Raw genomic sequence first — 24,369 nt, 5'->3', positions numbered from 1 at the left:
GCACCAATGTGTATTAAAGAATAGCCAACAATAATAATAATAGTAATATAATAATATCATACAAAAAAACTAAAGGAATGGGGGGGGGGGACCAAGTAGAGAAAATCACCGCAAAAATAAATTTGCCCAAATGTAGTTAGAACGTTCAGTAGCCAATATGCAATACTCACACTGGTTGCATATTCCAATAACATGTGGATGGTCCCCTTCTATTTCTATTATTGTTCTGTCTCTCCAATCTAAGCATTGAAAGTGTGATCTCTGTAACTCACAGTTGTGATGAGATAGCGATAACTCCAATCTCAGTTGGATACCACAGTCAGTGACTCAATCGAGATGATATCTTGTAGATCTTGTGAAGTTTATTCCATAAACTGAGAGAATCTTACAACAAAGAATATCTGATAGGTCAAAAGATCATAATGTGACCTGCTTCATGACATGAGGCTAGAAGCTGCAATGCATTACTGGGAAGAGGGTGGGCTATCTATATAGCATTAACAAAACCAGAGGAAAGGGAGGAGCAGAGACAAAATACAGAGAACAATATATTCTATTATAGTAGTTCCAAATATTCCCAGTGTAGGAAATTGCATGGGGGTACAAAGGAGGGAAAACGTAGTTCTGTATGATGTGCACTAATCCCACCAGGTGGCAATCTACATGATTGATAAACCCATATACCATGGTGGTCTAGGAGGAAGTGTCTCTTGAGAGGGAATTCCCAATGGAGGGGCAGAGCAGAGAGCGATGATTTAACAGTCATCTCTCTGTGCTCAGAAGGGACTCAAGAACTGAGCGATTACTGATCTTTGATCACTTAGTTCTTATTGAAGAGCTGGTATGGGACAGCAATATAGGTGTGTATGAATGTTTATTTTTTTAATTGTTGCACTTCTCTTTTAAATTGAAGCACCAAGCAAACAGCTCAGTACAAAGTTCATATATTTATATACCGGTATATGTTTACTGTTTAATCTGTTACAGCTAGTCTCGTGATTTGCAAGCATCTTCCACATTGTATGTATGTATAAAATATAGTGTTTTGCTGCCTGTTTGCATGTCATCCTGCACCAGTAATCAACAATAATTTGTTTTTGTTTCCAGTTTTGTGGTCATCCCAGAGGGATGCTGGGTATTCATACCTGGAGGAGTTCAGCTTTATTTTCCTTGCGGAGCTGTGTCATGTCCTATGAAAATTGGTTTTCAGATATTTCAGCCAGATTCACAGCATGTGAGACTTGGACATCATGATGTGCTGCTCAGTAGCACCTTGGAGCTTCAGCCTCATGGCATTCAGTTTCATCAGGTGAGACAGCGGTTTTCTGTGTGTCTTTTTTTTTTTTAATAGGCTTTTATTTTTGCCACGTTTTTTCAGTAAAATATTAGTACAGAACACATGATCACTCAGTACACAAAAATAACAAGGCAATAAGGGCTATGCAGAGCCCACGGAAATCATAAAGAGCAATCACATGGGTAAACATAGAAATAAAAAAAACAAATACAAACAGCCACAACAGCAACCTCACACACCTTCATAAACACCATACACACATCCCCCCCTCTTCTCCACTGAGAGGACCTCAATTAAAGACAAGGAATGAGCCCTATAAAAGGCCCTTTCACATATAAAATCCAGAGCATATTCAGAAATATACAAGAAATCAAGATGGTAAATCAGCCACCTGGGACACTGAGGCATCCAACCACAGCTGCCATATCTTATTCAAGTTTTGAGGACATGCCCTGCCCATGTATATAATTTTGTATTTTGGCAAGTCAGTAATAACCAAGTTACAAATGTATGAAGCAGTTGGTGGAGCTGGTTTTTTCCAATAAAGTAAGATAGCCTTGTAGGCAAAGAAAAGTACAGGTGAAACTCAAAAAATTAGAATATCGTGCAAAAGTTCATTTATTTCAGTAATGCAACTTAAAAGGTAAAACTAATATATGAGATAGACTCATTACATGCAAAGCAAGATAGTTCAAGCCGTGATTTGTCAAATTGTGATGATTATGGCTTACAGCTCATGAAAACCCCAAATACACAATCTCAGAAAATTAGTTTATTACATGCAATCAATAAAACTGTTGGTTATGTGTTATAGAAGAGACTGGTAGTGATGAGGCAGAACTATGACTTTACTTGTGTGGCTTAAGTTACAAACATACAGAGCACATTTCACAGCAGACATATTACAGACACATTACTTCCTGAAGAGATGATAGAGAAGAGGAAAGAACCAGCAAGTTTTACACATACACAACTAGTAACCTTTAGCATACAGTGCCATCTACTGGTCAAGTGATATTAACACAGAAATACTATATACAGTACATTATAGTACATGCTGTTGCATTCCCAACACCCCTTCTCAACGGCATGTGCATAATTATATGACATTGAGTCTCTTTTGTAGAAAACAAAAGAGACGTTCTCTTATTTTTGGATAATCTGGTTCCATTGGTATTTTCACTTCCTTTGCATCTTGCATGTGAAACTGTTCTAACATTTCTGTAATTTTCTGACTTTGGTTAAGAAGATAGCTTCCATCCTCTTTCCGCTCTATTTGAATTCCTAGGTAGTGAGTAATGTTCCCCAACTCTTTAATTTCAAAATTTTGTTTCAGTTTGTGAACTATTTGGTCATAGTCCCCTTCTTGTTCAAAACACGTCAAGATGTCATCGACGTATATTAGGATGTATGTCCATTTGTTCTCTTGATTCTTTGAATACAGACATGGATCTGCTTTACTTTTTGAGAACCCTTCCTTTCTGAGTATTTCGTTCACTTTTTCATTCCATGCTCTCGCCGCTTGCTTGAGCCCGTAGATGCTCTTTTGCAGTTTGCATACAAGGTTCTTTTCTTTCTCAAAGCCTGGTGGCTGTTCCATGTACAGATCCTCCTTGATGTCTCCATACAAAAAGGCAGTTTTGACATCTAGATGCTTTACTTGCATTCCCTTTCCGGCAGCAATACTAAGGAGTGTTCTTATAGTAGAATGTTTCACAACTGGAGCAAATGTCTCATCGTAATCTTCTCCAAATTTCTGGGAGTATCCCTTGGCAACTAATCTTGCTTTGTATCTATAGATGTTTCCTTCTGTATCATATTTCACTTTAAAAGTCCATTTGCTTCTGATGGTTTTGCGACCAGGAAGGAATTCTGTTAGTGACCAAGTTTTATTTTCTTGAAGTGATTTTATTTCTTCTTCAGCTGCTTTTCTCCACTGATCGGCTTCCCTTCTCGGCAAAGTTTCTATGTCTTCCCAGGATGTTGGCTCCTGTGTTTGATGTGTTTTAGCAGCGTATGATAACCTGCGGGGTGGTATCCCTTTTGTCAATCGTGAGGATCTTCTGATTTCTTGTTGTTCAGTGGGTTCTATTGGCTCGTTGATTGTAAGTTCCACTTCTTGTTTTGGCTCTTATCCTGCTTCGCATGGGTCAGTGTCTCTTGACGATTTAGTGTGTAAATCTCCACATTTTTCAAGAATTGTATTATCTGGTGCTTCACTTTCATCAAAATAAACACTGCGGCTTACTGTGACCTTGTTGGTCTTTGGACAAAGGATTCTATATCCCTTACTCTGCTCACTGTAGCCAAGAAGAATGCCTTCTATGGCTTTGTTCTCCAACTTGGAGCGTTTCTGACTTGGAATGTGGGCATATGCTTTACAGCCAAATACTCTGATGTGTCCTACGTTAGGTTTTGATCCATTCCACATTGTATTTTGTTCACTTTTTCATCCCATGCTCTCGCCGCTTGCTTGAGCCCGTAGATGCTCTTTTGCAGTTTGCATACAAGGTTCTTTTCTTTCTCAAAGCCTGGTGGCTGTTCCATGTACAGATCCTCCTTGATGTCTCCATACAAAAGAATTGTATTATCTGGTGCTTCACTTTCATCAAAATAAACACTGCGGCTTACTGCGACCTTGTTGGTCTTTGGACAAAGGATTCTATATCCCTTACTCTGCTCACTGTAGCCAACCAGAATGCCTTCTATGGCTTTGTTCTCCAACTTGGAGCGTTTCTGACTTGGAATGTGGGCATATGCTTTACAGCCAAAAACTCTGATGTGTCCTACGTTAGGTTTTGATCCATTCCACATTTCATATGGTGTACTCTCAATAGATTTTGATGGGAGCCTGTGTTGTAGGTATGTTGCAGTCATTATTGCTTCTCCCCAGTATTTGTTAGGTAAGGCAGCGTCCGTAATCATACATCTGGTCATTTCTACAAGAGTGCGATTCTTTCTTTCAGCTACACCGTTTTGCTCAGGAGTGTATGGTACAGTTGTTTGGTGTATAATACCTTGTTTCTTTAGGTATGATTCCATCTCTTTATTCATATATTCCCCTCCATTGTCAGTGCGTATTATTCCAGGTTTCCTTTGAAACTTGTTGCTTGTCATAGCTACAAACTCTTGAAGTTTTTCTAATGTCTCACTTTTGTGCTTCATTAGATACGTTATTGTGTACCTGGAATAATCGTCGATGAAAGTCAGTAAATACCTGTTCCCGCCAGGTGTGATGGTTTTCATTGGTCCGCACACATCACTGTGTATCAGTTCCATGGGTTTAATGGTTTTACTCTGACTGGTCTGTGGAAGAGAGGTTCGGGTGGCCTTTGCTCTGATGCAACACGTGCACTTGCTGAGTGTGTGGCAAGGCAATATTTTCATGTCTTCTGATAGACCTCTCTTTGCAAAGTCCTTTATAGCTTCTGGGTTTCGATGCCCCAGTCTTCTATGCCACAGGTGGATGCACTTGTCATGTGGGTTATGAGTTGCCGCATTAGCCTTCTCACTTTCAGTGATGAGTTTGTACAGATGTTCATTTAATCTTCCTCTTGCTAGAATTTGCTTTCCATTTTGAATTGTGCATTCATTACCTCTGAACTGGACAGTGAGTCCATTGCTTGCAAGGGTTTTAACTGATAGGAAGCTTCCTTCTAGGCTTGGAACATATAGAACATTCTTTACAAGGATGCTCTGCTTGCCCCCTGATGGCGTTTTGCAGTTTAGAAATCCCTGACCTTTACCTTCCGCTGTAATACTTTTCCCATTTGCTAGGAAGACTTTATCTTTTACACTTAAATCAATTTCTGTGAAGAATGTCTCGTCGCTTGTCATGTGACTTGTTGCCCCTGAATCAATGTACCATCCATGTGAGGTACTATTCTGAGTCACTTTAAAAGTACCACTCCATGATGCACTTTCATTTTCTTTCATGACTGCTTTAGCTCTTTCTCTTGTGGGTAGCTCACGCTTTCGCTGCTCAGCTTTCCAGATTGAACAGTTCTTTTTCAGGTGACCGGCCTTTTTGCAGCGAAAACATACCCTGGTTTCTTTGCTTTGTCTTATGCCTTCCTGCACCTTCAGAGCTGCCTCTGGTCTCTCGTTCTCTTCACTATGCAAATTTTCCTTTCTTCTGCTGTATTCATCAATTAATTTTCCCTTAACATATTCTAGCGTCAGTTCAGTTTCCGGTCTAGTTTCTAGAGCATTTATAAGGGCACTGTATGATTCTGGAAGGCTGCACAGAAGTATTGAAACAACATGGTTGCTTTTTAATTCTTCACCTATTGCACCCAGCTGGTCCACAATTTCTAGCATAGCATTTACATGTTCACCCATTTCCTGCCCTTTTTCCAGCCTCATCTTATACAGTTTGCGCAGTAGATATAGTTTACTCTTTAGGTTTGCACGTTCATGCAGTTTTTGTAACGCAGTCCACATACCTTTTAGCTGTGCTTTCTTTCCTTATATGAATGAGTTGATCGTCCTCCACTAACAGGCTTATGACTGCTTTTGCTTGCCTGTTTTTTCTGTCCCATTCTTCTGGGTTGTCATTGGATCTGTGTGTATCTAGTACCTGCCACAAGTCATCTTTGGATAACAGCATTTCAAGCTTAAGCTTCCATAGCTGGTAGTTGGTGTTGTTGAGCTTTGCTATTGTAAACTTCATATCTGAAGCACTTGCCATCTTTCAGTGAATTGGATTGTAAATGCAGCACTTACTTGCTTGTAGTTTTTCTTTTTTTCAGTGTCTGGAGCTGGGCCCATAACCTGTTGGTTATGTGTTATAGAAGACACTGGTAGTGATGAGGCAGAACTATGACTTTACTTGTGTGGCTTAAGTTACAAACATACAGAGCACATTTCACAGCAGACATATTACAGACACATTACTTCCTGAAGAGATGATAGAGAAGAGGAAAGAACCAGCAAGTTTTACACATACACAACTAGTAACCTTTAGCATACAGTGCCATCTACTGGTCAAGTGATATTAACACAGAAATACTATATACAGTACATTATAGTACATGCTGTTGCATTCCCAACAAAAACAAGGATTGTACATAGAACAATATCGGACCTCTGAAAAGTATAAGCATGCATATGTACTCAGTACTTGGTTTGGGCTCCTTTTGCAGCAATTACTGCCTCAATGCGGCGTGGCATGGAAGCTATGAGCCTGTGGCACTGCTGAGGTGTTATGGAAGATCAGGATGCTTCAATAGCGGCCGTCAGCTCTTCTGCATTGTTCGGTCTCATGTCTCTCATCTTTCTCTTGGCAATGCCCCATAGATTCTCTATGGGGCTCAGGTCAGGCAAGTTTGCTGGCCAATCAAGCACAGTAATCCAACGGTCATTGAACCAGGTTTTGGTGCTTTTGGCAGTGTGGGCAGGTGCCAAGTCCTGCTGGAAAATGAAGTCAGCATCTCCATAAAGCTCGTCTGCGGAAGGAAGCATGAAGTGCTCCAAAATCTCCTGTAGACGGCTGCATTGACCCTGGACTTAATGAAGCACAGTGGATCAACACCAGCAGATGACATGGCTTCCCAAATCAACACAGACTGTGGAAACTTCACACTGGACTTCAAGCATCTTGCAGTTTGTGCCTCTCCATTCTTCCTCCATACTCTGGGTCCTTGGTTTCCAAATGAGATGCAAAAGTTGCTCTCATCAGAAAAGAGGACTTTGGACCACTGAGCAACAGACCAGGTCTGTTTTTCTTTAGCCCAGGTAAGACGCTTCTGACATTGTTTGTTGTTCAGGTGCGGCTTGACAAGAGGAATACGACATTTGATGCCTATGTCCAGGATCCATCTGTGTGTGGTGGCTCTTGATGCACTGACTCCAGCCTCAGTCCACTCCTTGTGAAAGTCCCCAACACTTTTGAGTGGCCTTTTCCTGACAATCCTCTCCAGGCTGCGGTCATCCCTGCTGCTTGTGCACCTTTTTCTTCCACACTTTTCCCTTCCACATCACTTTCTATTAATGTGCTTTGATACAGCACTTTGGGAACATCCAACTTCTTTTGCAATTATCTTTTGAGGCTTTCCCTCCTTATGGAGGGTGTCAATGATGGTTTTCTGCACAACTGTCAGGTCAGCAGTCTTTCCCATGATTGTGATTCCTACTGAACCAGACTGAGAGACCATATAAAGGCTCAGGAACCCTTTGCAGGTGTTATGGCTTAATTAGCTGATTAGAGTGGGACACTTTGAGCCAAGAATATTGCACCTTTTCACAATATTCTAATTTTCTGAGATTGTGGATTTGGGGTTTTCATGAGCTGTAAGCCATAATCATCACAATTATGACAAATCACAGCTTGAACTATCTTGCTTTGCATGTAATAAGTCTATCTCATATATTAGTTTCACCTTTTAAATTGCATTACTGAAATAAATGAACTTTTGCACGATATTCTAATTTTTCGAGTTTCACCTGTAAGCGAAATAGTGAGAGGCAGTGTGGTGAGACTACAAATGCATCAAGGGCACCCAATAGACAGATTTCTGGGGCTTTTGGGTGCACGGCATTCCAAGTTGAGCTCCAAGAGGGCGTGAAAATCAGACCAGAATGACAAGATGACTAGGCAAATCCAAAGCATATGGCAGATATAAGATTCACTGCTATTTCACCACAGTGCGGGCACGGAACAGGAACAGCTGGTGTCATCTTAGAGAGCCATGCAGGTATATAGTGGAGATGTGAATGAATTTAAATTGTATGAAATGGTCAGCTGTACTGATGATATAATTGAAACAGGTTTCAGTAACTTCTTCCCAGCCCTTGTCTGTGAGAGCAGGAATGCACTGCCGCCACTTTCTGTGTGAAGAGGCAAAAGGGTTGGAACCCTCAAGTTAAAAATGCTTGTAGAAAGTAGTGACCGATTTGGCATGGTCAGGGTCGTAGAGGAGGTGTTCCAGAGGTGAGGATGAAATAATGTGTGCAGCACCAAACTGGGCTCTGATTGCATGCCACAATAAAAGATACTTAAAGATAAACTTGTTCTGAAGGCCATATTTTTCTTTAAAGGCATCAAAGGAAAGGAATTGATTGTTAGAAAACACGAGACACCTAAATTACCCCTCTGGATCGATACCAGGGAGCATCCGGGTGTCTGTAAAGTTTTTTAAAGTTGCAATTGCACCACAAAGGAGCACAGGGTGTAATGCCTGAGTCCCCAATGAAATCAAGACCCGATGACCAGGTACCACACTGTGTAAATTATCAGCTGGACTCCTGGATACCCTCCCAAAGCTGCCATTAGAGTGGTTGAGGGATTGGGGATCTCAGATTCTGTGTGTCTTTGAGGTGCTTCTATAAAACAAGACTTTCCAAAAAATCTCATATTTTCTGTAAGTCAGAGGCATGGCATTAAAATGGTCCATGCTGATGTTAATAGTGTTTTAATTAGTGATTCACAATGTTGAAGGTATATGTGTTATTTATTGCTTAACAGGATATTGAAATCACTATTCCCTTCACTTATCTGAAGCGTGTGCGAAAACGAGAGGTGGTCATTAGGACTTTCGGCGACTCATCAGAAACATGGACAGATCTGAGCACTACAACAAAGGAAAAGTCAGTGCGTGAGGTGAGACAGTAGGCTGAATGAATAAAGTTCTGGTGCTTGTGACCTGAAGATGGTGATTTATGACTTATAACAACTAGTGTAGCTTCCTTTAAAGGATCACTATGCTTTCAAATATTTTTTGATTGGCTACTTGTATATGCAGTTTGAGCTAAAAAAGCCCAGGAATTCCATTGTGTCGCTGAACATGATCCTACAATAATGTTACTGAGAATGTGATCCTCTCTAATGATACTGGGAAATGTGGAGTACGTTAGCCTGCAAACATTTGGTTTCTATGGCTCCTCCTGTCTATATTAATACCAAAATCAATGCCTCCACTTCCCCCAAGCCTTGATCAGCTTCCACTCTATTTTCTCCTCCCAAACTCCGCTTAAGTGAGGTGGCACATCTGACCAAATCATGTGTCTCCAGCTAAATGTGAAATGTGTCTATCACTTCAACTGTTCCCTGTACAGCCGCTTCAGTCAATGACTTTACACTTATTTCAGCTCACCTAAAGGAAAAAACCTGTTTTGCACTTTCGATCCCGATTCAGTGGAAACTTGGGATAGGAGGCTATACAGATGGGTGAAATGCAAAATTCAGTATGGCAAAAATCCTTTGCCAATTAAAAGCAATATGTTTCCCTGTTTCTTGGCTTCGGTCCTTGTCATGAAGTCTCAGATGCAAAGAAGAGGTATTTTATTTAAAGTATATTTACTTTTCTGTCTTGTTTGATCAGATGGTAGCCATCTGCAGGACCACTCACTTCTCCTGGTTCCTTGTGGTCTCACGTTTAGTAGAAGATCGATGTGAGGTGCCTGTTGAAGGAGAGCTCCTCTTCTCCACTGTGGACCAGAATATTCGGGTTGAATTTCCAGCTGGGTCAACTCAGAGGACCCGAACAATTCGTATGCAGGTTAGTTAGGTAAAACTAGCCCTAGTGTTTGTTCCAAAATAACTTTTTGTTCTCGGGAAACTAGCTTTGTTTGTTCCTATAATACAATATTGGTCTGTAAATTTGACTTGTGTTGCAACACTATGAAAATTAGCACGAAGAAAGAAAAACTTTTTGTGATTTCACTTTTTCAGGTTTTACCAGTTACCAGAAGTTTACTGCAGGAGATCACAGGAGACAATTCATCATCTACAAGCCCACTCTTATGTCTTTCACAGAGTTCAACAGACAACTTCCTACGTCCTGTAAAAATCCAGCTGCCGCTGCCACCAGGAGTGACAGGTCAGCTGCTGGACAGAATATCAGTTGTATTGCTGGGGGGATTTACAAAGCATTGCTTTTTCTTAATGTGTATCTAAATGCATTTTTTTTAATCATCCAAGTGAGTTTTTTTTTTATTGCTGTCTGTGTTCCTCCTGGGGATATAAAAAACCTATCAATACGCTTTTGTTTATTTCAGAAATGCTTTCAATTCAACTGTATGAGAATGCAAAGCAGTCAGAGCAGGTCAAATGAATTTAATTGCACCAGCAGTGAATTTTGAGTGATCTTAGAAAAGTCTAAAACTGATGTTAAAAGCATACTACGCTTGCCCATCAAAGCCTGTCAGCACTGGCCCTTCCACTCTCTTCTTGTCCTGTGGACCATTATCACTAAAACTAAAAGTAAGGGAGTATGCAAAATTTTTAGTTGTCATTGGAACAATAATAAAGAGGACGAGTGGGCACTTGGTTAGGCAGCTGCCTAAAGCACGCCATAAATTATGCAATTTTCTTTCCTTCCACACAGGTGGTGGAAGGAGAGAAAATTGCTTGATTCCCTCATCAACACAGTCCGTGTTGATAGGGGAATCCTCCTGCAGCTCCATTGCTTTCTGTCAGTGGGGAGCCTTCTCCACTGGTAGAAAACAATGATCACTGTTGGCAGTTATAGCCACTGGCAGTGATCGCAGGAACAAAATCTGACAAGCCGGTTGTACTAAAGTCAATCGAAAGATCAACTACAGTACAACCATCCTGCCCATATATGAGGGATGAAACCCAACCTGTCCCTGCTGAACCAGCTGAGAATTGATCCATCTATAGCCATATTAACCTCCCTAGGGGTCTGATTATGTCCATATTTCTGTGCTCAAAGCAGTACATTTTTTTGCATGGAAATATGTATTTTTTTTATTGTAGGCCTGTAATTTTTAGGAATAACTCGCTAAAATCTGTCCTAACAAGAGTCTAGTAAACATCCCGGGTATGTTACAATTTGAAACACGAAATCATAAATTATAATTTAATAAATAATCATAAAAAATAATAATTTAATAATAATAAATTTAATTCAATAATATAATCGAACCAAAAACACTGAAATTTGAAATTGAGCGCAAAGTTCGCACATCACTGAGCAAAGTCGCAAAATCGTTTTCAGTGTCTGATGACAAATTTCCCCACGAATCATTATCACTCAATTCTGCAAGTGGTTCTGATTTACTATCGCTGTTTTCTTTTGACCTAAAGGGATGCTTTTTGGACGCCATGGACGTTTCTCAGTTTCCAGGCAGAAAGAACAGTAAAAATGCAGGCAGGGCACAGGACAAAGCACTAGGGACAAAATGTATGTGAAATGGTTTGATACAGTAATGTTTTACTATGTGATTTTAGTGTATTTAGTGAATGTCACTTTTTGACATTATCAAATTTCCCGCCTGTTCCGTCCCCCGTACGTCCCGACGCTCGCAGGGGACGGAACCCAGATGACAGATGCCGGCATCCGCCGGAGGACATTGCCGGGGACACTGCAGGAGGGACATCGTGGGAGCGCAGGACAAGGTAAGTGATCAAGGGATCCCGGAGCAGCGCCACATGGTAAGCCCGAGTGTAGCTCAGGGTTACCGCTTGTGGTACTGAAACTTTACCCCGAGCTACACTCGGGAATACCGCCAGGGGGGTTAAGAGAGGCCTTCCTTCAGGGCCCATTCACATTGACATGCTCTGTTGTTAATGCAGGTGTTTTTATGTGTATTATGTCACACGTTACCATGCGTTACCTTAATGATGAACCTCACCATCACTTCCTACTACCTAGTACATTACATACATGTGTTTTTTCTAACTCCCTAGTCCTTTTTTTGGTGGGGGGGGGGTTGTGGATTTTTTTTTTTATTATAAAAGCACTTTCTTATTATTCATAAAATCATTGCTTTCATTCACCAAACACACAGGGGAGGAATTAAGCAAGCAGTGATGTCAGTGCCACTATAACAAACTACAATTCTCAACATGTAATGGGAATTGTAGTTCTCATAAGGGTATTTTGTTAGGATTTTGGACAGGTGTGTTGAAGAATCTAAGCATACAAGTCAAAGCCTTCGGTACTTATTGGATTGCTTTTTGATTAATGCTGAGTTTGATTTGTGGTTTATGTGCTGGAATGGACTCTCACTCTCCCTGTAGCTAAAGCTTTTACAGACGGCACTCGCTTTTAGTGGGAGACGTGGATCCTTCCTTGCTCTTATTACAGAGGTCTGGTGGTGGCTGGCTGATGGGTCTGGAAGAGGGGGCAGCCTATGGTTGTGGCTTGCTGATCCCTGGTTTCCAGGTCATTATAGGGTCTTGGGACCCCCCCTCCCATATCTACAACTCATGCTGCAAATGAGCTCTCACTGACTTCTATAAGTAACTTATCCTATCTAATTGCTTTGATGTCATTTACCTTTGATTGACGTTGCTCCGAGGGGTTCGGGTTGCGGCAGGTTTTTCAGGCTGGACACTGTACTTCCATCCTTTTGTCAGTAAGTGGACCTGTGGTAACCTCTCCCCTTATCTACTGTTTTCCTCCCCTTTTATCCTCTCTCCTCTCCTTCCCTCTCTTCCCTCCCCCACTCTTATATCCACCCTTCTTTCCCTCTTGCTCCTTTCCGCCTCCCTCTACACCCTCCCCCATTACCCTGTCCACTCCTTTCTCTTTTACTCTAAACTACTAGCTATTGGCCAGGTTGGGGGGCTGCTTCAGGAGGGGCGGCCTGCTGAGGGTGAGGGTGACCTGCTGACTTATCTACTCTGGTTGCGGCTGCCCCAATACGCTATGACAAGGGAATTTGTATTGGGGGTCAATTTATTGTTATTTCAGGTACCTAGGGGGCTCTCAAGCTCCTGAGGGTTCTGAATATTTTGGAGGATTCTCTGATTCAGTTAGCAAACCCCTTACACTGGTTGATTCATAATAAACAAACTCCCTGACAAATTCCGCCAGTGGCTTGCTACATAGTTCTTATTTATATTTGGTTGGCTGTTTTACCTGCTGTGACTTGATAGTTAAATCCTTGTATCAGCTTTTGCACCTCAGACACTTCTCTTGGTTTAGAGGTGTCTACAAACCCCAATTTTCTTTCTTATTGACAGGTCCCAATATTCGCGCCCTGTCAGTTTGTCTTCTCACTCTATTTATTGCTTATAATTATTTTCCAACCTAGTCTCTCAGGAGGCACTCCTACCTTTCTCCTTTACTGCTTATGTATCCCTCCCATTCAGCCTCCCTCCCGTCTTTTTTTTTTTCTTCCCCTCTCTCCCCCTCCTTGCAGGCCACACGCTGCCTAAGACATAGTGCCTACTGTCACCTTTGTGGTGTGATCCTCCTGCGCTCCTAACTAATATACCTCCTAACTGCTAACACCTAATCATGTACCATGTGACAAGTACAAATCATAAATACAATGGTGCAGCGCTAACTTAAATATAATATTAAACTATAAACAATAAATGTGAAAATAAACATGAACTTGATTCTAGGTGGGATCTTATAGTGAAATATATGTGATAAGTATATGGATTGACCAATAAATTCAACCAAGTGTCAGATGGGACTAGAATCAAGTGTACAAAGTGTACTGACCCATTATGGGATCCAATGTGATATCAGTAAGTGCTATAATCAAACAGGTTAAAAGACTGAAATGAAGTGTATAACGTGAACTGATTCACTGAACTGGGTGGACCAGTTCACGTTATACACTTCCTTTCAGTCTTTCTTTAACCTGGTTGATTATAGCACTTATTGATATCACATTGAATTCCATGGTGGATCAGTACACTTTGTACACTTGATTCTAGTCCCACCTGGACTTGGTTGAATTTATTGGTCAATCATCCTATTGTCACCTTGTATAATGTAAAGGGCTTGAATAGCCCAAAGAAACCCACTAGATTGTTAGGTGAGTTATGGCGCCTATAAACACAGGTCATTTTCCTCCAGGAGACACATTTCTGTAAGGTCAAAATTCAGACACCGAGAAACTTCTACGTCCCCACGGTATACAATAGTGCCTCCCATACTTCTAAGTCTAAGGGAGTAGCTATTCTTCTATCCAAACAAACTCTCTGGGTGGAACAACAGGTACTCTCTGATGCTGAAGGCTGCTTACTCATAGTTAAGGGACTTCTGTGTGGGCAAAGGGACTTCTGTGTAACTTTGGTAAACTTGTATCAACCAAACAAAGATCTGGTCTCCCATTTGGAGGCTTGGCTCTCTACAGTTGACCAACATAAAGAAGATATCCTCATAGTAGGCGGGGATTGTAACTTTTCCTTGGACCCCCTGTTGGATGTTTCACAGGTAGCCTCCCATTTATCCTTTTCCAAAATATGGAAACTAGAACATTGATTCACCATTACCCATTGATAGACAGTTGAAGGACTCTCCATACTCATGACAGAGATTACACCTTTTATTCATCTCTCCAAAAAATGTACACTAGAATTGACTACTTTTTCATAGCAGAGAGCGCTAAACAGAGAGAAAGAATATTATTATTTGTCCACAAGTCCTCCCTTGTCAGCTGATGTCAGGAGGTGGGATATAAACTCCTCATATGCTGGTACCGAACACCTGTGACAGTTATACTGCATGTACCCACAGAGTACATGTACCCACAGAGTTCCTGTTGGAGATGTTTGGAATCAGAGGGAACCCTGTTTCATAATTTTTGGGAATGTCCCAAATTGACAGGGTTCTGGACCATGGTGGAGTGGACGATTAAGACTCCATGGGGGTGTCTCTTGGAGGAAATCCAGTTGCTATTCTGCCGCATGACACACCACTTTCTCACAAGCGATATAAAAATTCTTTACTCAAACATCTTCTCAACACAGTGAAGGCATGTATTCCTGTACTATGAAAGGGCCCTAACCCACCAAATTGCCACTCAGTGGCTTTTACGAATTTCAGAGATCCAACAAATGGAGAACCTAACTATGATACTAAAAGAACAGGAGAACTATTAAAAAATGTGGACTCTTTATTTCTTCTATACAGACCAAACAACTCCCCACCGCAATAAAGTGGGACCTCTTTGCTCTTTCGAACACCTCTTTGAAGAGGAGCATGGTCTGAAGGAATGGGAGGGACTTTCTAATAACCCCCCCTTTTTGTCTCTTCTTCTGCTCTGACTGGCTTGGGGTTTGACACCTTCCCCCTTCTACACGTGCAAATACTCAAAAAGCAGGGAAGATCGACTTGACCTGGTGCGTAGATGAAATACACTATATGGCCATCTACTTGATGCTCAATGGATCCACGGATCCTTGCCATACTGCTTATCTGTTGAGTCATGTAGTGCCTTGTTTATCGTACTTTCTGTTGTGAACGTACATACTGTATTTGACTCTTGCAATGGCATGCTGATTCTTTTCAAATACAGGATTAAAAAAAACCCAAAAAACTCTTCAGTAATGCTGGGTAGATCAGAAGTCTCCTAATCTGTCAATCAAATGATGTAATGTAAGTGGGCAGGTCAGATTTGGAGTCTGAGACTCCCGTGTCCCCCCACTACAGAGAGCAGTAAAAGAATTATGTCACTGCTCAGTGTAAAAGGAACTACATAGAGGATGTTACAGGACTGATGTCCGGGGGAATAACAGGCACAGCAGCCAATGTTACTAAACAGAAATAAAAGGGAAAGAGCCCTTCTTCTGACTTGTGCAAGTGGAGATTTCTCACTGGAGGAAAACCTGTATGGAAAAATTGCTGAAAGGTAAGAAATGACTTCTGTATCAATGATAAAAATGTTTTTCCTTGAGTTCAGCTTTGAGGAAGTCTGCTCATTAACTTGGACTTCCACACACAATGTTTCCATGCATTGGCAGCTACTATACAGTGCCATGGGATTCCATTTGCAATGAATGGCACCACGCTGCACCGTGAGCAATGCAATGGAGCATTTTAGCATGTTACTGAAAAGTATATGTGTGAATGGGCCCTCATTTTAAATCCATTTCTTCCTACTTTCAGCTGAGCTCCAAGATAGTAAGTGAAGGAAAATTGACCCAATGGGACACAAACAGCAAAAAAAAAATATTGTTCACTGAATCCAAAACTAAAAAACAGAAAAAAAGTTTTGGCTTTATAAATACTTCAGTAATACACAATCACTGTATTAACTATTCCACATTTGCAAAGAATGCTCAGGTGCAATTTTTGTTTCAATGTTTCATATTAAGTTTTAAATACAGGCAGTCCTCGAGTTTCAAACATTCATACTTAAGAACAGAGGCAGCGTGACCTCTTGCTGGTCCTGGAAACCGTTGGGAGGCATCTTGCTGTTTACTGCATGCTGCCACCTACTGTCTGGCGGACCTGTCAGCTTTCCCACATCACTGCATGGCCAGTTAAAACCTTCCCTATGCTATCCAAAACTTAAAAATAATTTTTGGCCAGAGTTACCTTTAAAATATTTACGTGTACCAACTTACATACAAATTCAACTTAACAAAAAACTACAGAAACTATCTTGTTCGTGACCCGGGAACTGCCTGTAATAACATTCACTCAGGTTCAATTTTTATTTGCACACAACTGGTAATTAAAAAAAACCCACAAACGTTTAGGTACAGCATGAGAAAAAAAACCCTGGTGAATTCTGGTAAACCTCAGGCACTGTTTTGTGATTTTGGAACCTTGCTCTTTGTAATAATATAGATACTGTTTACAGGTGATTCTTTGGATCGATCACACTTATTCCTCTTGCATGGTGATCCGCAGGCACAGACCTGGACAGATATTACCAATCTGGTTGTGTTACAGATTACTCATATTTACGCCCACTTCCAGGTGGATCATTTCTCTTGGTGAGTATGTTGCATTAATTTTGCTTAAAGTGCTATTAAACTCATAACCAAAAATGGAATATATTGAAGCTTACCAATCATTAGATATGTCAGCTGCATTAGTTTTCTTTTTAAGCTTTTCCCCTCTCTGTTTTCACCTGTAATCACACCTCCTGTATTAGACTGCCTCCACTCTGGAAGAAGGAGCACAAGGGGCACAGCAGACAGCAGCATTATTAAGGGGGTGGGGGAGGGGGTGTTAGATGTACTAGCATGCATTTAGATACACTATTTAGATACTGTATATACACTTAGATACACTAACAAATTGAAGCCAAACTCCAGCTCACACTGCAGTTACACAGGCAGTTACAGTAACAGTTTTTTTCCCTTTTGGGATATTGGTTTTACATGAATAAATAATACTCATTGCTGTAAACACCCCTGACCGTGGTAAATGGGTTGTTTCAGAACTTTGCAGGAGAGCATGTTCTGTTAAAAACTACTGGCCAGATCATAAGGGGAAAATGAAAGAAAGCCTAAAAAGAAAACTAATGCAACCATCACATCTAAGAATTGGTAAGCTACAATATAATGTTTGCTTTTTGGGTTTAACACTGCTTCTACCTGATTGTAGCTGTATTATTGCACTCACAACAACACAATTAAGTACTGTCCATGATACTTTTTTTAAAAATTGCACTAACAGTTATGTTTTCAGGACAAGCTTTCAGGGCATGCCCTCTTTGTCTGAGGTTCAAGCTTAAAGCGAAGCCCCACCCAAAAGGGGGAGCGGGTACCCTATTTTGAAAGGTACTTGCTCCCACTTCCGCTGCGAATGCCTAGCAATTGGAAGTGGAAGTTGTCCTCCCTCTCACCCTGTAGTCTTCTGAGACACGTGACGGGTCTCAGAAGACTACAGGACCATTCACAAGGTTCAGCACTACTCACAAATGTGCAGTGGGCACCCGGTTGTGAAGCTTTTATTTTTTTAGATTTTTACTGGAACTCCGTGGGGAGTCCAACTAACTGACAGTTAGTTGGACTCCCCACTTAGAATTCAGTTTGAATTATCTGGAGTGGATGTCCATTCTCTGTTGGCGGTGGATCATATTTGTGAATCCATGTCACTATGGAGCAAATCTGATAAATAAGACCCCCTATCTCAAGGACAAGCCCTCATTTCTTGGATATTTTGAATCAAACATTTGGAGCTCTACAGTTCAGCTGTGGTCTTTTACAAGCTTATAAACTTGTGTCATGCATAGTAGTGATATCTGCATATGAGAGGAGCACCTGGGATGTTGAGGATATGGCCAAAGAACATTGAGTTTACTTGCCTTTTATGGAAAGGCATCTCTTCTACCTCCTATTCAAGTAGCAGATTTGGGGGCCAGATGCCCTTTTCCACATCTTCACGACCTTCTGCATAAAGGTATGCCAACTCTGGTGCAAGTGGGGGATGTTTAATCATTCTTTTGGATCCCTTGGTGGTTTATCTCATCGTAATGTGGATGCTCAGACTTTCCCTTGCAGCTTCCATTTTGGATCCCTATACCAGGCACCTTCTTTAAGTGCACCTCCTGGTACCCCATTGTGCATATTTCCTCCACCCCCAGTCCTACTTTGGCAGCACCCTTTCCTTTGGAATGCTATTTCATTGTATCTTGCTCTTCTCTTCACAAGAGTGTGCTTCTCCACAAATGGTGGCACCCCTTGTGGGCACTTCACTTTCTTTAATCCCTCTCCTTATAGATCTTGTGGGCTGTAAGATTGTGAAGGATCAATTCCTACTGAATCTTTAACTTTAAAATAATCTGTCTCTTTAGTGATCCCCAATAATTGTGGACAATTTTTGATGGCATTGACTCTTTTATGTCCACCCCAGTGTCTTTTCTTGGCACCCCCATGGTGGAACACTCAGGAAATCTTCAGTCATTCTCCCTATACATTAAGAAATCCTTTGTTGGTTTTCTTAATCTGAGCCCAGCAAATTCTACTCTTCATAGGGCTACGTTTTTTGATTCTTAAAATTATATATTCACCTATTAGCCATTTTTACAGTGAGGATATCATACCTATAGTTGTGGGTTGAAAGGACTCCTTTTCATTCCTCTGCTTCATGTTTCTTGTATGACAGTTTACAGTACAACATATCCTCACTACTGACTATTTTTTTTTCGTGCAGGTGTGGTTGATCATACCACCTTCTAATTAAATGTTTTCAGGGATACTACGTTTCTATTTTTCCAAGCTTAAGGGTTCCTTTTCCCTCTCTCCATTTGTTTTTTTTTCTGTTGAGAGGGCTCTCACAATCATACATCTTTCCTGAGAGTTTACTTGTCTATAAAACCACACTATTCATATTCTGACATCTTTTCGCTGAAATTAAGAGGTGAGGATGTTTTATATAAGCCCCTGGCTGGTTTACAGTTGTTTTTTTTTTTGTGTTTTTTTTTTCTTTATATAATGGACATTCCTTATCTGTCCTTTGCTTTTGAGGGCCATCATTTTTTCAAGTAATGGTATTCTCTTAATGGTGATTACCTACTTTGGTCTGGAGCACTAGGTTATTCCTTGCCCTTTCCCAGGGTCATGGCAGTTTTCCAATGTTTGATTGACCTTTGATGCATTGTCTTCATTCAGGTGTTTGTCCTTTCTAATTCTCAGTGGTTACTGCCCATCTCTCAGTTGCACTGCTTTTGGACATCTTAAATGTCTAAGAATTACTGAATTCCTTACAGTAATATCTTTTTCGTCTTTCAGTGATGCAGGACTATGGTACTGGTCTTACCTACTGCTTGCTGACAGAATTTAGGCATGATGGTTGGAGGCAGGTTCAAACAAGTGCCAGATTAGGATTTTGTTGTTTGTAATTGCCCCAACCTTCTGTAGGTGATCGTATAACCCAAATGTCTATGAATTGCTGAATTAATTTGTCCCCAAGAAAAAGATTTTCTTGCAAGTACAAAAATCTTATTTGTTGTAGCATAGGGAAGGGTTAGGACTTCCACAAGGTGCTATTACTGCCCCATTGGAGAGATTTTGCTGCATTTCCATCTCCAGAGTCAGATCATAATACAGGGATTCAACCTAATTTCCTATCCCCTGCAACACCTTAGACAGGCAGAGGCTATGCTCTTTCTCTATCCTATCAAAACATAAAAATGTGCTTTCGCTTAAGTTCCACTTTAATTTTTGACCACACATATTCAATTAACATAGTCTTGTAAATGCATGAGTAATTTCTGTTTTTTATGTTTGTTTTTAAGGTACTGGCTATGGTACACCACAAAATCCTATGTGGGTGAGCTTGCAAAAACTGTGTATAAGCGCCTTCGTATGTACCAGGTAAACTTTGTAGCTCTACAGAGGAAACGAGACCCAGAACAAGTGTTGCTGCAATGCGTCCCCAAACATAAGGTAATGTTTCATGATAAATAACTTCTGAATGTGCTGCTATCCTTTTTATCTTCTAAATTCCTCATTGAATGTTGCAGTTACAAATATGACATATTCTTTGTGGAAAATGATTCTGTTAAGTACATTAGTGGTTTGTTTATGAACTGATCGGTTTAAGCTCCTGCAGCAGATGAAACTGATCAGTCCATAAACAAACTGCCAGTGTACTTAAAAGAAAGAATCAATTTCCACAAAGAATACATTTCTACACCAGTCCACCAAAATTTTTCGATATCTCTAATGCACAACTAAAAAATTTCTCAATTCGAAGCAAAACGCCAAAAAACAGCTAAATACATGGTTGAAATGTATATATGTTTACTGTTCTACCTACCAAAGTATTGAGGTTCTCTACAAACAACCTTGTGATTTACACACATTTTGTATACTACACAAAGTTTTTAAAAAAACATTTAGGTCCTCTTCACACTTACTTGTTAGGGTAAATATGTGTACTACGGTAGCGCATGGCAATACACCTGTATACATGCGTTGCATTTTTCTCTGTACACGTTGTACAATATAGGGCAACATAAGGCTAGCCAAGGTGAGTTTTTGGATCTGTTGTGGTATGCTGGCAGACAATTTAAAATGAATGAGCTGCCTTAATGCAATGCAAAAAAAGTTAATGCACCGCATGACATTGTGGTGCACTGCAAAATATAGGTTCAATTTGTTTTTTTTTTATCAATTGTTATGAGTTGGAAGCCTGTGGTGTGTTGGAAGTGTGAATAGGACTTTAAAGTTGTTTGCTGTCTCTTTCAGCTTCAGAGAAACACATAGAAGTGAGCAGACTTACAGTCAAGCAAATTGTACACATTTCTTAATTGTGCCCTGAACTGAATCACAGAAAGACATCTGTATGTTTTAGAGTATATGATTCCGTCAAGTGAAAATCCACAGCTACTGTAGATGAAGCTAGGTACTAGCACGTAAGATTCTTTGCATGTCTTTTCTGGTTGGACTTGTGGTGCTCTTGTCTTAACTAACACAGTGAAGTTGATTTACAGTACTAAAGGGGTAACGCAGTCTTACTGAATTTGGGGATGCTTTGTAAAAAAAAAAAATCAATATGCAAAGAATTCCCAAAAAGTGATTCTGCATAGCTACACCTCATTCATTAAGTGAAGGCTAGGTTTTCCTCGAGCTTAGTAAATAGGGTGAAGTTGTGTTCACTTCAGTCACCTAATCCTGTGCAATAAATCATATTGATTTTTGAAGCTCCACCTGAAAAAAAAAGTGGGAGCTGGTACCTGTAAAATTCAGGCACCCCCTCCACCCCCTGCTTCCCAAAGGTGCCAATCCTTAATGGGGAGCGGGGGAAAAAGACTTAAAGCGGAACTTCCCTTTTTGGGTGGAGCTCCGCTTTAAGGTATGAACATGATGATACTTGATCAGAATCTTTTGTGAATGGTTTGTTTGATTTTTTTCATAAATATGCCAGGAAACTACTGTCTGCATGTGTATAGGTTTGTTTTTCAACCTTACTTACAAGAACTAGAGCCAGAAGTTATTTTTGTAACCTTTAGTGCCTGTCAAAGGAGAACTCCCATTATTAAATCTATATGTATATGCACAGGCTCTTAAGGCGAGCAGGTTTACCGGTATTTGTCCCTGGCAAGGACAGCTCCCCCCAGGGAGAACACAGTAGCTCAGTGGGACTGTACTGTGTTGATGGGAGAATTGTGTGATTTTCTTTCCTGCAACCACAAGTTGCAGAAAATCGCATAATGTATGGCCTACCTAACAGAAATGAGCTACAACAATACCATGTTCTTGTTCAGCTATTTTAAATTATTGCATATGTGCCTTGCTATTTTACATCCCTTGCTGTTTTATATCCCTAAAAAGCATTTTTTCAGAAGCAGTTGTTTTTGTGATTTTGCATATAGTTTATTGGGATTGATAAAAGTGTAACTAAAGGCAACATTTTTTTGAGTTTTGCATAGAGTAAAGAGGGATTAGAACACCTGCATGTTTTCATTGCTCTCTATGCCTCCATTAGGGAGATTCACCATCTCTCTTTGTCATATTTACCACTGTCAGCAAAAGTGAAAGTAAAAGAAAAAGTAAAACTGTCTCCGGAACAGTAATAGAAGTGAAATCTTTGAATGGGGACACCACTTCACTTTGGAGGGATTTTCTCTCACTTCCTGTTTTGGGTACGTGATAGGACGTGAAGGGAATCTTCCCAATAGGACACAGAAAAACACCTGACAGGGGTTATGACCCTTCTTTACTCTATCCAAAATGAAAAGAAAATGCGTTTTAGGTTTAGCAGAGTCTTTCTGTAACTAGGTGCATGGGGATTTAGGAGAGTGAGTGCATGTACCCACAAACATAGGGTATTAAGTAGAAAATATGTTATAATCAAACTGTCAACCTTGTTAAGTGTTTGTTTTTTTCAACTTAGTATGGTAATATTAACTTAATTAATTATTTTTTTAATTGTGCTAGTTTTATAAAGCTTTCCAGTTTTAGTTCTGACTATGCTGTAACTGCATAATGTATGTGCTTCTAATACAAAGTCTATGCTTACAGTGGACCTGTACTTTGTCCATTCAGGGCTAAGTAACAGGTTTACTTTAAAGCCCACCATCTCACCTGCTTTCTTTTACCATTCCTGCAGTCCCTCAACTTGTTTTCCTACTGGAGCCAAGTGAAAAAAGACATGTATAAGATCCATATCTTTTGGGGAGGAGTGTACACAGAGCTATGGAACCTATGGCCACCTGATATAATTTGGGCCTAGCCATTGGCCACTCTAATATAATACAATGAATTGTGGCAAATAGGAAGGGAGGGGTCACATGCTCCTCAGTACACCGTAGTATTCGGTAATTTGTTTTTAGCATTGGTAGGTGAGGGAGAGAAGTTAATGTGTGAAAAGTAGAGGTTATTTGTGTGAACATGTTACATTCCACTGAATAGGCAAAATAAGAATTATGAATGGAAAATTGAAAGCCCTCCTGTGGCCTGGTTCTGATTCCCTCCTTTTACTATTTGAAGGTAAGCGCTAGTATTTGCCATTTTCTTCTTCAGCTGAAAAACATAAAAATATGTGAAAGGATTTGGAAATTACATGTAGATCTTTCCACTTTTTTCAACCTTTTGGTGTGTTGCAGGTGTACTTCCTACCCATAAATGTCAGTAGGGATATACAACTCTTAAAATACATTTTTTCAGTTAAACATTATAGTTCAACCTTATCCAACCCTCAATCTTTTTTCCTTCAGAGATTTAAATTGAATTAAATTATATTTTACATCTCTCCCCAGGTGGACTCCACAGTGAAGAAGCTTCGGGATAGATATAAAGGCCCTGAGCCCTCTGAACTAGTAGAACTTGTAGAAGGGGAGCAGTTCTTTGCTGCATTTGAACAGGGGCTAAAGCTGCATTCAGGTACAATGTGTTTCAGCTATGGATTCTACCTTTCATATCACCCTCCAGAGCAGAATCTGGTGATGTGGTATAGGAATTGGAATCTTTCCTTTCACCCCAAACCGAACATTACACAAGGTGCCACTACCCTGTAATCCAGACCTGAAGCTTCCACAAGCAGCCGCTGCATCCAATCCAGATAAGGGTGAAGTCTGGTACCATGTATATCACCTTCCAGAGCAGAACCTGATCATGTGGTATAGGAAATGGAATCTCAGCTTTCACCCCACTACGAACAAATTTCTCTACTGAAACCACTGAATGTATCCTAATTTCTTTGAAATTGCTGAGATAGAATACAGTACTGATCTTGATAAGAGTTAAGTCGGCAACCCAATATGCAGTGCTGGAAAATCCTTTATTTAAACATCCAGGGTAAAAAAATTCCAGTATACAAAGAAGCACTGATGCATTATATAGATAAGACTAAGGTCTTCTGAGGCAGAAACGTGTCACTGCTTTTTGTATACTAGAACTTTTTACCCTGTATGTTTAAATAAAGGATTTTCCAGCACTGCATATTTACTGGGTTGCCAAC

At 40.4% G+C, this 24,369-nt stretch overlaps 1 protein-coding gene across 1 annotated transcript in view; it reads left to right on the top strand.

Annotated features, from left to right (window-relative positions):
- The window catches only part of PIDD1 (p53-induced death domain protein 1), a 57,550-nt gene that overhangs the window by 21,111 nt on the left and 12,070 nt on the right, over nt 1-24,369 (top strand). The window contains exons 6-12 of the mRNA XM_089653552.1: nt 1,108-1,309; nt 8,763-8,897; nt 9,619-9,795; nt 9,969-10,116; nt 16,814-16,949; nt 20,201-20,351; nt 23,669-23,792. Of these exons, the coding sequence (XP_089509678.1) occupies nt 1,108-1,309; nt 8,763-8,897; nt 9,619-9,795; nt 9,969-10,116; nt 16,814-16,949; nt 20,201-20,351; nt 23,669-23,792 (1,073 nt within the window). The remainder of the gene's footprint in view (nt 1-1,107; nt 1,310-8,762; nt 8,898-9,618; nt 9,796-9,968; nt 10,117-16,813; nt 16,950-20,200; nt 20,352-23,668; nt 23,793-24,369) is intronic.

This window comes from Staurois parvus, unplaced genomic scaffold (genome assembly GCF_062004578.1).
Source record: "Staurois parvus isolate SC_StPar_1 unplaced genomic scaffold, SC_StPar_1.0 ptg000715l, whole genome shotgun sequence".
NCBI classification, from domain to species: Eukaryota; Metazoa; Chordata; class Amphibia; order Anura; family Ranidae; genus Staurois; species Staurois parvus.
The sequence above is the reverse complement of the archived record's forward strand: the minus strand, read 5'-3'. Positions and strand labels throughout refer to the sequence as shown.